This window comes from Cottoperca gobio, chromosome 2 (assembly GCF_900634415.1).
Source record: "Cottoperca gobio chromosome 2, fCotGob3.1, whole genome shotgun sequence".
NCBI classification, from domain to species: domain Eukaryota; kingdom Metazoa; phylum Chordata; class Actinopteri; order Perciformes; family Bovichtidae; genus Cottoperca; species Cottoperca gobio.
The window spans coordinates 2,987,934-3,000,002 of NC_041356.1; the positions used below are offsets into that span (position 1 = coordinate 2,987,934).

At 41.7% G+C, this 12,069-nt stretch overlaps 1 protein-coding gene across 1 annotated transcript in view; it reads right to left on the reverse strand.

The window, feature by feature from the left end:
- Nucleotides 1-12,069, reverse strand: part of LOC115020216 (dystrophin) — a 227,062-nt gene that overhangs the window by 138,547 nt on the left and 76,446 nt on the right. The window contains 3 exon segments of the mRNA XM_029450175.1: nt 881-973; nt 1,762-1,842; nt 3,695-3,787. Of these exon segments, the coding sequence (XP_029306035.1) occupies nt 881-973; nt 1,762-1,842; nt 3,695-3,787 (267 nt within the window).

Consider the following 12,069-nt stretch of genomic DNA (forward strand, 5'->3'; position numbering starts at 1 on the left):
ATCTGGTTTATGACAGTACAGCACGTTGTGCGCACAGCAGGTTTGAAGTGCTGAACATATAGGAGGAAAAAGACGGACCCCCAAGTTAACCTATAAAGGACAGATTTATGAGACCCTCAGCATATAGTGAAGGAGATAAGGGAGTGACATGCGCCTGTAGAGAGCGCAGATGATAACCCAGTGAGCTCCCCTACACAGGCTAGATAAGCCTAATGCACGGGGACGTCATGAAGGTGTTAGATCAAGAGAGAATGGGAACAACAGTCCCTTGATTTACTGTCAGGAGAATAAGACGAAGGGAAGTGAGTGACCTTTTAGCCTCAGCATCGTCATAGAGCGGTAAAGTGGTATAAGAGGAGAGCACAGAACTTAGAATTTAGTGTTTACAGCCGGCTGTGACCTCGGGTGAGTTCTTATTTTCATATAAGAAACTCAATTGTATCTGACTTTGTTCTTCTCCAGTGAACTTCTTTTGAATCTGTTGTAACTTTAAGACTAGAACTAGAGCAGAACTTCATCAGCTTATTAGATTTAAAGTATTCGAGGAGGAGGTCCAGGCTCCAAAATACTTTTTCCCCCAACAAGTTCAGGGACATTGAACAGCTCTACTTCCTGTTTACTAGGGTTTTGTTTGACTCATTTCAATTGGAGTAAATAATCATCATAGTCATGGTAAATAAAACAACAACATTCAGTCCAAACTCAAACAGCTTTCTGATACGCAGCCAAAATTGGCTGCAACTGCAAATAAAATATTGACACTTGGGAGGCATTACCAAAATATGAAAACTCTTATTGCCTCTAAAATCTCTTCAGAGAGCAGCATGCTAACACATTATGACACACAGAGAAATACACATGCAGGCGAGCACACACACACCTGCCAGTGGACAATGATGCTCCAGATGAGCCCGAGAATCAGTTTGTGATTCCCATCAACAATGTCTGTCGCTCCGATGTTCACCAATTCAACCTGGAGGAGGAACGAACAGATGGCTTTATTGGACAAAATACCGTCTCCTCACTTCATCAAACTCAATGGTTTCCAAACATTTTTGTCTGGTTACTCCTTAAAACAAAGCAATGTCTATTTCATCACAGGTTACACCCGGAGCGTAAACATGATGGTTGTTTGTTAAACCCTTCCAGCAGCAGTAACCTGGCATTTCTTGCAAATGATCCGTTTGTTTGTTTGTTTTTTAGCTAGCTAATAACTACAATTTTGCGAGCAAGAGTCGTCGATTCAGCTGACAAAATCAAAAGGTCATCGAACTAGAAATAAGAAACTGATTTTGTTTACCTCTGCGTGAAATCGAATGCCCTTTGTGTTCAAAGTTACCAAGAAAGATGGCTGCTAAACGTGCCACCGTTATCATTGTGAACTGCATGCTGTGCTAGAGAGGAAAGCTCAACTTTGCATTGTCTTTACTGCAAGTGCATATTTTAAAATGCACCATGTGGTAATCCACATTTATACAGATGTCTTGACTAAAGTGATGTATTCTTATATAGAAGGGAATGACACATTAGAAGAGGCAGGGCAACAGAAGGAGGGAAGATTGTGGCACGAGAAAGAAGAAAGACAGTAACATATCCTGGAAGAGACGGGTGTAAAGGTATAAAGAAACAAAGATAGAGAGGAGATAATGAGAAATATAAATGAGTCTAATCACTGGTTTATTTCATGTAAATTAATGCAGTCAAATCCATATTAAACTCACACGATAGAGGGAAATATTATGTCACGACATGTATACTCACATTGTTCTTCTGCAAGATCTGCAGAGCACGGTTGACATTGTTGAGAGAGTGAACGCGTGTGAATCCTCTCTCCAACCTCACCTACACACACAGACACACACAGGCACACACACACACAAGATTATTGAGGCATAAAGAGACCTTGCTCACAGGCATTCATGAGTGCTACAAACAGCCACATTACAATAGAAGTGTGTGTTTGCATGTGTGTGTATGCCATTACAATAGGGAGATAGTATCAAACAAAAGGACAAAGATTATAATGTCTTTCCCTGAGTTAGAAGGGGGGGAGGGTGGAGATAAGAGAGGGAGGAAAGGTGATGGAAAGAATAAAAATAAGCGACATTAACAAAAATACATAAAGAGAATGAGAAAAGATTGAAGAAGAGCGCTGCAGGGGGAAAGGAAAACAAGGTGGGAGTAGAAGTGTGATTAAGAGAGTGGGCTGCGACGGTGTGTGTGATTGTGTGCATTTCTTTTTACTTCTAAGAGCCAGATCCGGATTTTAATCTCGGCATTTGGCCTTTATTTCCCAATTTATAAATCTTTAAGTGATGATTTCAGCATCAAGGCTCGGAATATGTTAAAGTGGAGCCGAGGTTAACGCCGTGTTCACGCCATGTGGGAGAGAAGGCACGCGGTAACATGGTAACAATTTACCAGAGTCAGTCAAGTGGACAAACACCACATGACAATCGCTGGTGTTGCTAATAAGGTCTGCAATTAACATGCCGGATGAACTGCTCTCTGCTGTGGAGTTACAACTGTATGATCAGCAGACGTAGTGGTGTGGGACACAAATAATTATCCTCATTTATTTTATTTTGCTACTCCACAATCACTGGTGTATATTTCTTGAGGAGGAACAAACACTACGTTCAGCTGTTGTATTGATGTTTTTATTCTTTCCTTCAATGATATTTTAACAGAGAAGAAAACAATTAATTCAGACACCAAATGCATTATTTACATTTGAAATATTTTTGTCCCCACAGTGTTGCATGATGGGAAAATGGATTTTAAATGAGTTTTCCAGTGCAGGAAAGTGTAGGCGACCCTCGACCCTTATTGAGCCTTTAAATATGGAGTTGTGTTTCTCTTTGGGCCCTCTGCAGTCTGCTCAGTGTTACAGTGAAGAGGTTTAACCTGTGACTCGTTTCTATAGAACGTTCCGCTGATGTTCCAGCAGCGCTAACCCCACACTCACCTTCTGTTTGTGTTGTGAAGTCTGAAGAACACGCTGCCTGTCAACTCCAGCGTGTTCCAGGCATTATTGTGCACTTGACCCTGAAACAGGAAGCTGCTCCTGTTTTAAAGCTGCACACATTTTGATGCTAAGCTTCCAGTTTATTTTACTGCTGATTTCTTCTATTCTTATTGAACTGTCACTCAAACGGATCTCAGGCGCCAGTCTGGTAGAACCATTGTACAGCGTGTTGTTCTCCGTGTACAAAACCAACCCTTACTACAAAAAACATCCATTTATGAAGAGGACCTTCCACAACCAAATAGTATAAAACATATAAAGTAGTCCTCTCAGACAAACTGTTAAATGGTGGAGTATTCTATCCAAACATGCCACTTTTCACCTTCATCTGGTATTAGATGTTGATATCTGTTGTTTTAGTCTGCTACAGCATGCCTGCCTTAATGGTCCAAATATATTACTACTATAAAAAGGTTTGTGGATGTCTCTATAGTGTATAAGAAGGGAGACATTTGAATCTACCATCATCCATACAGGCCAAGACGTTTATTTCCAACAATGTGTCAAATACTATATACAACAGCTCTCACAACTAACCCTGCCTATTGGACTCCCGGAGTACTTTTATGAGGCAGGTTTAATAGTCTGACATGGAATTTCTTTCTATGTTTATGGATGTGAGCCTGCTTCTACAGTACGTTCACGTGTCTGTGTGTGCTTTCATACCAGCTCATGTCCTGCCAGCCCCTCCAGCAGCTCCAGCAGGCGTCTTCCATCACAAAGGTCTGAGAACAGTTCCTCCACAGGTGGTTTCCCTGTCTGAAACAAAAGATGATTATTAATACATTTCTGCAAAAGCAGAAGCAACAACTGCAGGCGGTGACATGAGTTTTGCTTAAAAGTACAATCTGGATACTTGAGACTGTGCTCGTCATTGGTCAGAACCACATGAGAGCTGTTGGGAGTAGTGAGAGAGAGACCGGCATCTCTGGAGTAAGCACAAAGCAGCCCTGCGCTAAATGTGAAGATATCAGTTAATACCCAAGAGGTTTGTTCTTTATCAGTGCTGCTAAGTCTGGGATTACAAGCTAGCAGTTACTTTGCATTGGTAAACACTGCAGGCTGAGCGTCTTCTCTGGGCCTTCACAGCCGCCAGAGTGGGGGGGGGAGAGGACGACTTGAGGCGCTGCTGCAGGACATGAAAAATACATTTTCTTTTCCTTTCCTTTACAGACAGAAATAGTAGGTAACGGGTTACCAGGTCAATTATGTGTCATGAAATCATGCACGGCTACAGCTCTTAACTTGAGGCTGATCAATTAGTTCAATTCAACTTGAATATTGCAAATGACCTTCCCATGCACACGGTTTATTAGAGGTGTCATAACAGATTTGAGATCCGCTAATCTGGACTAATTTTTCGGCAACACTTGATTTAGCATGGTGAGCAGCATGACCGTATTATTTGAAAATTGAGCAAAAGCCTAGTGGAGTAAGTAATGATGAGAAAGTGTAGGACGAATTGCTGAAGACAGAAAAAAGGGCAAGGACATAGACAATGAGTAAGCAAAGTGAAGCTCTACTTGTGCATGTCTTTGCCAGCAGCATCGTGTAAAAACACAACATCATGAATCTTCCCTGCATTATTACCGTCCTGGTTACTGTGGCAGAGATCTCTTTCCCTGCATCGATCATGCATTATTACCACGATGGCTGCCATGTAGAAGTCCCCACTCCTGCATCTAAAATGCATTAGCCCCGGCAGTGAGACAGAAAGAAAGAACACGAAATAAATGCAATATATAGAAAGAAAAGGGAAAAGGGAAAAAAAAGACAATCACTTCGCTCTAATGAAGGAATTCCGTTTACTTTTGAGTTACAACGTCTTCCTATCAGTGTCTCATTTTCTTACATTGTCCTTTCTGCTCTCTGCCAAATATTTTATACTCAGTCTCCCCTTCACATTCTCTTACATCTCCTTCTCTTATGTTCGTATGTTCCTCCCTCAGTCCATCTTTCTCTTTTTCCATCCCTCTCTGCCCTCGACCTACGCCTCTCGGCATTGTCCTGAGACTCAACGTTATTGAGTTATTCTCCATTAACCAAGGCAGAGTGTGTGTGTGTGTGTGTGTGTGTGTGTGTGTGTGTGTGTGTGTGTGTGTGTGTGTGTGTGTGTGTGTGTGTGTGTGTTTGTGTGTGTGTATGTTGGGAGTAGATGTATTATTTGAATGTGCTGTGGACAATGCGTGGGTGTAGGTGATAAATGAAGAAATCGCAGGTGAACACAGATAAAAGAACGGGAAACATGGCACAAAAAAGAAGCAAATGCACGAACACGCTCATTATAAATCTCCTTTTCTCTCTGTTGTCCATTTAGTGACGGCCTGCTTCATATGTCCACTACACTCCAGCAATGAAGGCAGTTCTTCAGCTCTACTCTCTGGGCTCAGTTGATGTTCCTCTAAATTGCAGCTTTCAGAAGAAGCTTAGAAACGGGTCTGTACTGTATCCTCAAAAATGCACTCAATGTACTTATTTTTTTATCCACACCGTGGCTGCTTTTTTTTATTCCAACGCGTCTCCTCGTTTCCTTCACTCGCATCTCTTCTTCGGGAAGCGGATGGAGGAGCCAAAGCGGAAATACTTGGTTCCATAACGTCAGTCATAAGCGCAGCTGCGTTTCACGTGCGAGGGCCTGACGTTTATACGTCACGCAGCTTGATAAAAGACGTCCGCGTAGGATATTGCGATATTGCGGAAGACACCAGGAAGTCAATTAGGGTTGTAATTGTATACCGGTATCCCGAGGTATTAAAGTTGACGGTTTTCATACTGTGTACAGTATTAATAACAAATGTGTGAGTTAGCGGTACGGACAGGAGTAGAGTGGCTGTAATGTCGAGCACCTACAGAATGTTATGCTTTATGCATTAGGTTTATAATTCTGTCTAATATTCTTTATATATTATTCTGATAATAGTGTAACACCCTGACACTGTCAAGAAAAAGTCCTGTAAAATGTAAAAATGTTTTTTCCACTTTGTTTTCTGTACAAATTAAACGGTATATACAGAAATGTACATAGTGTTTCTATTTTATTTTTTTTTACGCTACCAAGAAATAACATTGAGTGGTGTCGAGGGGCAACGTAGCTCACCTTACAGTCTACTGCTGCGAGTGATGACAAGATACATTGTAAAAAAAAAAAAAGGAAATCATGAAAAGAATGGGATGAAAAAAAATAGACCCTTCTTGATGTACCAAAAGACTGTAGTTTGGGAGGTAAAATAAAGGGCAGCCTGTTCTTTGCATCTGCCAACAAATAAGTGTGAAATCACAGACTGCGTCTCAGACACACTCGGCTCTGATTTGTTTTAGCACTTATGTATCTTTTTATCGTCTTCCAACACAAACTGGGATTTACATCCACACACAAATACAAACACACGCCGTCATTACACAAACACAAGGCAGAGATACGTCCTGTACATACATTGTGCCGGTATATCTGCCTAACTACAGGGTGCAGAAGTGAGCATGACAGACACCTTCACAGAGAACAATCCTCTGCCGACATGTGACCAGAATGCCAAACACCGCTGACTCATTCCTCAAGCTTCTATGTTAAAGTGTATGTTATTATTTCAGTCTTTTCAAACCCTGGCTTCTTTTCAGACGAGGTGACTCAGTCTGTATCAAGGACAGTTTGTCTTTCCTCACCTTTAAAAAGGGGTTGCTGGGTTACAATTTGAATCAGGTGAAGCTTCGAGTAAGCACAGAGGTTAGCGATAAATTAGACGATGTTAAATTTATGATAAGGACATGAACTTTCTTCCCTTGCGTCTTTTTTATTGCATGTGAAAGAGTCTGGAGTTTGTGTGTCTAATGGGAGAAGGTACAAATTAAAAAAGCAGTATGAAGCGTCTTTGCTTTTTCTTTTTAAGACAGTCGGTCAAATCACACAAGTGTGAAACATCTGTCAACTTTATTGTGCACTGCACAGCTAGTAAACTGCTAATCTGCTTTCAAGGATTTTTTCCTATGATTTCCAAACAGATTTATGGACAAATATATATTAGATGTCCTGCCTCTACTGTAAACAGGCGGGGGGGGGGGGGGGGTGTATGATGTCTGTATGTTTTGTTTTCACTGAGTTATGAGAACAATTATTTTTACTGCGAAAATTCCAATGCTGTTTTGTATTCAGAGCGTTGATTTCAATCAATAACAACCAAACAACTAAAGGAGATAGCACTTGTGAGCAGACACTGTTCACACCTGACATTAATGTGAGTTCGTGATCGGATCACAGGATGCGAACACATCCAGGTGCGAACACATCCAGGTGCGAACACATCCAGGTGCAAACACATCCAGGTGATGGACCTGTTTATTTGCAAATAGAGCGGGGGAAGTGAGATCTGATCACAAGTGGTCGCTCGGGGCGAGTGTGGAGAGCTGAGGTACTAAGAGCTAACACAAACCCTACCCTCAGCTATGAAAGCAACTCAGAAGTAGGGATGTTTTAACATGTCAGCTGACCAAACTGTACATCACAAAGAGGAATGAGTAACTCACTCAGTTAAAAGGAAGACGACCTTATATTTTAGTGATTGGGTAAACAGTACATTTTCCTTCAATTCGCCCACTGGCCACTTATCATTCTGGAAGTGTCTGGATTTCACAGCTGACGTGACACATTTAATGGTAACGTCTTGTGACTCCTGGCAGCAGCCGGAGGCATATGAATGACTTCTTTGAGTTAGTTTTGGTGAGTGACAGGCGACATCAGCTGTCTGACTGAACCGTTAACTGACTCCCTCTGTTAGCATCATGGGAAAGCATTACACAACGATGGACACTGCAAACTTTTAGTCCAGATACTTGGACCCCAAAAGCCCCAGATCTATATCTAATTAAATTAGTATAACATTCCATTAACTTGTCACTGCCCAATTGACACAACAGCCAACCTGAGACTATGGGCAGTATTCCAGAAGAGGAGAGCTGAGACAAAATATAATTAAGATGCCATGTGTCCATATGTAATTAATGGATATGTGTTCATGGAGCGTGGGTGACAGATTTTTTTTCTTTTCTTATTTGCAAGCCCATTAAATATATTGTTTTGCGATGCAAAGAAACATTTGAATATAAATGACATTTATATTTTAAGTACACATTTTATTTTATATTTCTGCATCAGCACCACGACACTTTTAAATATGTATGACCACTTACTCAGTCACTTTTACAGTAAGCCAGGACAGACGAAATTTCATTTGAATTGTACATTGTATAATCTCGAAATGACAATAAAGTTTTTTGATTTGATTTGATTTGATTTGATTTGAGTTGAACAAGCAAACATAAGAATGAACAGTTTTGGTATAACCTTTACGTAGCTATGGTGTGCCTGCTTCCCATTTTCCCAATGCTTCCCTCGTAACTACTAGCAGCAGATCAGAAATCAACAGAAATTAACTAGTTCCATTTTCCTATTGGCTGTAGATGTGGCACACTGTAACGCTCTGCCTTCTCCTCCTCATACAAGTACAAACTAGATGTATTCTTCTGGAAGAGTATGGAAACACAAGTTAAGGGGTTATTTACCTACATGGGACGTAAGAACAAACAGGTCTTTGTCAAAGGGGAAGCAGGGCAGGTGTATTATGTTATATTACAGAATTCATCTTTTCAAAGCAGCTTTCATAAAACAAACAAATAATATAGCATAAAAAACAAACAAATAAAGACAGCTCTAGAGCTTTTTCTGACAAGATGTAAACCAAGATGATGCACAATGCTATCAGCAATTTCACAGGCAGAAAGCTGTGAAATATATCTATTTAATTCATATCTCCGAGGAGTTTCTCTATGAGCTACGACGCACAGAAAATCTAACAAATACACAGAGATTTTCCAGTCAAGGATCTTACTAATTGTTGTTTCCAGACAGATCGTACACGCATTTAACACGGCGTTTATTGTGTGTGTCCTTTAAATTAGAGATTAAGATGCTCTCGTTGCTTACAAATACATGTGTTTCCAGATTAGGTGACTCGTGACTAAATCACAAGATTTAACGCATATTCCATGTCCTGGTTGCATAACTAAAACATGTCATTCACTATTAACCTGAGGTGGTTGTATTCTCTTGGTGAAAGTAGCACACTGACCTCATGTTGTGTAATCATATTGCCCCAAACAATGCATACAGTCCAACTTAAATTAGCATTTAGATTTAAAGTTGCTACAAGTTCTGAGGTAATGCTAGTAGCCTGTACCACTCAACATAGTGTGTGCTCAAGTGTTGACATGGATCACCAGAGCAAATGATCATCTGCGGACACATGGAGGAGATTACTGCATTCTGCAGCACAGGTAAGCTGTCCAACAGAACAACCAGAGCAAAACTATGCATGTATTTAAAGTTGAAGCTACCCTGAGAGCAGGAAGATAGGACTCAGACAGTGTGTGAGAGCTGTTGTAAATGCAAGCAACATTGAATTAGAAGAGAAGTTGAGACGGTGAACGCTGATCAGAAAAGCTATAATGTACACTAGTTTTCTTTAATTTCACACTGGTGACTGCACATCAGAAACAAAGTTGCACACAGGGGCATGCTTTTGAACCACAGCACAAATCTAATTATGTAGTAATGCTGCTATTTTCCACACGCAGTTCGCCAAAAACACAGTCAGCAGTGAACCAGTGAAAATGAGTTCTAATACAGCTGCCAATCACCAAGCCCCCTTGAAAAAAAACCCCCTCACCTTTCAAACTTCATCGAGTGACCTTTAAATCTACTGTACATCGCAGGTTGTGAAACTCTGAGTAGACGGAACAAGCAGCCCATTCAGTCTCACTGCTCCCACACTGCTCTACAGTAGCTTCAGATTACTGTTGACTTGGAAAAGGATTACTCAGCTGTAACTGTGTGACAGCTCTTAATTTCTTTAGAAATCCCACAAGAAATGTTTGTGCCGTCAGGGATGCTGGAAGGCTATCAGAGAAGGGAGAGCAGAGTGAAAGCTGTATCCTCATTCAGATACACTTTTATGAATTATGATAAGCCATGGCCGTATCTCTCTCTGTGTGTCTCTCCCTCTGTCTCTGTGTGTGTATGTGTGTGTGTGTGTGTGTGTGTGTGTGTGTGTGTGTGTGTGTCTCTCCCTCTGTCTGTGTGTGTGTGTGTGTGTGTGTGTGTGTGTGTGTGTCTCTCCCTCTGTCTGTGTGTGTGTGTGTGTGTGTGTGTGTCTCCCTCTGTCTCTGTGTGTGTGTGTGTGTGTGTGTGTCTCCCTCTGTCTCTCTGTGTGTGTGTGTGTGTGTGTGTGTGTGTGTGTGTGTGTGTGTGTGTGTGTGTGTGTGTGTGTCTCTCCCTCAGTCTGTGTGTGTGTGTGTGTGCGTGTGTGTGTGTGTGTGTCTCCCTCTGTCTCTGTGTGTGTGTGTGTGTGTGTGTGTGTGTGTGTGTGTGTGTGTGTGTGTGTCTCTCCCTCTGTCTCTTACTGTGTCTGTCTCTCTCTGTTTGTCTGTCAATCCCTTCTTTCTCTGTCTGTCTCTCACTGTGTCCTGTTGTCTCTGTCTCTGTCTTATATCTATCTCTCTTCGTCTATATATATCTGATAAAGTATTAGTTAAATATATTTTATCGTCGGAATATGGTCTCATATATATATATCTTATGATATAGTCAATCTATATATCTATCTGGTATGTATAGTCTACTATCGATAATCTCTACGACCTAGGAGAGAGAGAGAGAGGAGAGAAAGCAGGGGGGAGAGAGAGTGGAGAAAAAAGCGGAGAATAGAGAGAGGCGAGGGCGGGAGAGAAAGAAACGAATGAGAGAGCGTAGAGGGAATGGGCGGGGAGCGAGCGCGAGCCATGATGAGGCAGATCCGAGAGAGAGGGAGAGAGAGAGAGGAGAGAGAGGGGAGGGGAGGAAGAGAAAAAAACGAGTGAGGGAGAGATGAAAGGAGGAGAGAGAAGCGAGAGGAGAGAGGAGAGAGAGAGAGAGAGAGGGAGAGAGAACAGAGAGAGAGAGAGACTATGAGAGGTCAGAGAGAGAATCTATGAGACTTATGAGATCACTGTACATAGACAAGATAAACTGGCTGATCTCACGAGCGCTCTGGTAGACTAGTGATCTCAGGTACTCTCTCATACTCCTCTGATCTCTCTCTCTCTCTCTCTCCTCTCTCTCTCTCTCTCTCTCTCTCTCTCTCTCTCTCTCTCCCTCCCTCCTCCCTCCCTCCCTGTCTCTCTCTGTCTCTATCGTTCTGTTTTCACCTGTTCAAAGGCCCAAAGGAAACACAGACGATGTCAAAACAACAGCAATGTAAGTACAGAGTGATGATCCGCAATAACCACGAGGCTCAGGACTGTGTAAATATCAGTATATAGCAATGGGGAAAGTTATTCGACAAATTCAGAGGCAATAAACACAATTTCTTCTCATTATGAAGTAAATGTTGATTGCCCAATGTAATAGCTGTAGAATAATGACAGCATGAGCGTTTAGATTGGTTCCTTTTTAGCCTCGCTTTCACTCTGCAACTCTGTCTGCCACCGGGTACGATCTCCTGGGGAAATGAAGGCACACAGGAAGAGGATAGTGCTTCAGTTGAGCCTATACTGTACTTATGAAAGTAATAAAATAATAACACGGAGGCTCCGTAGTCTGAACCAAGACGGCAAACTCTTTATTGCCTCCCACCTCGTCAACGGCCAGCGCATTACAGCTACACTCATTGCGTTTTTACTTTTTCCAATCAGAGCCCTAGACATATACACTGCATCACTGCTAACCAGAGAGCAAGAGGTTACTCAACAGAATAGCTGAAAAATGGCAGAAACTGGATTTATGTTAACTGTGGAAACTCTACTCTGCAAGAAAGCTCTGTTAATGGAGGAGGCAAAGGAGAGGGAGAGTGATACAAACCTGTTCTTTCTGTTAAACTAGATGAGTAACAAAACCTGCCTACTAATGAATACTACCTTTATCATCGCAGGGTTTGTTGCTTTGGACAGTAGCCGGACTGCTTGCAGTAGCCATGTTGCTAACGATATCTTAACAAGTAGATAAATCTTCTTGTTTG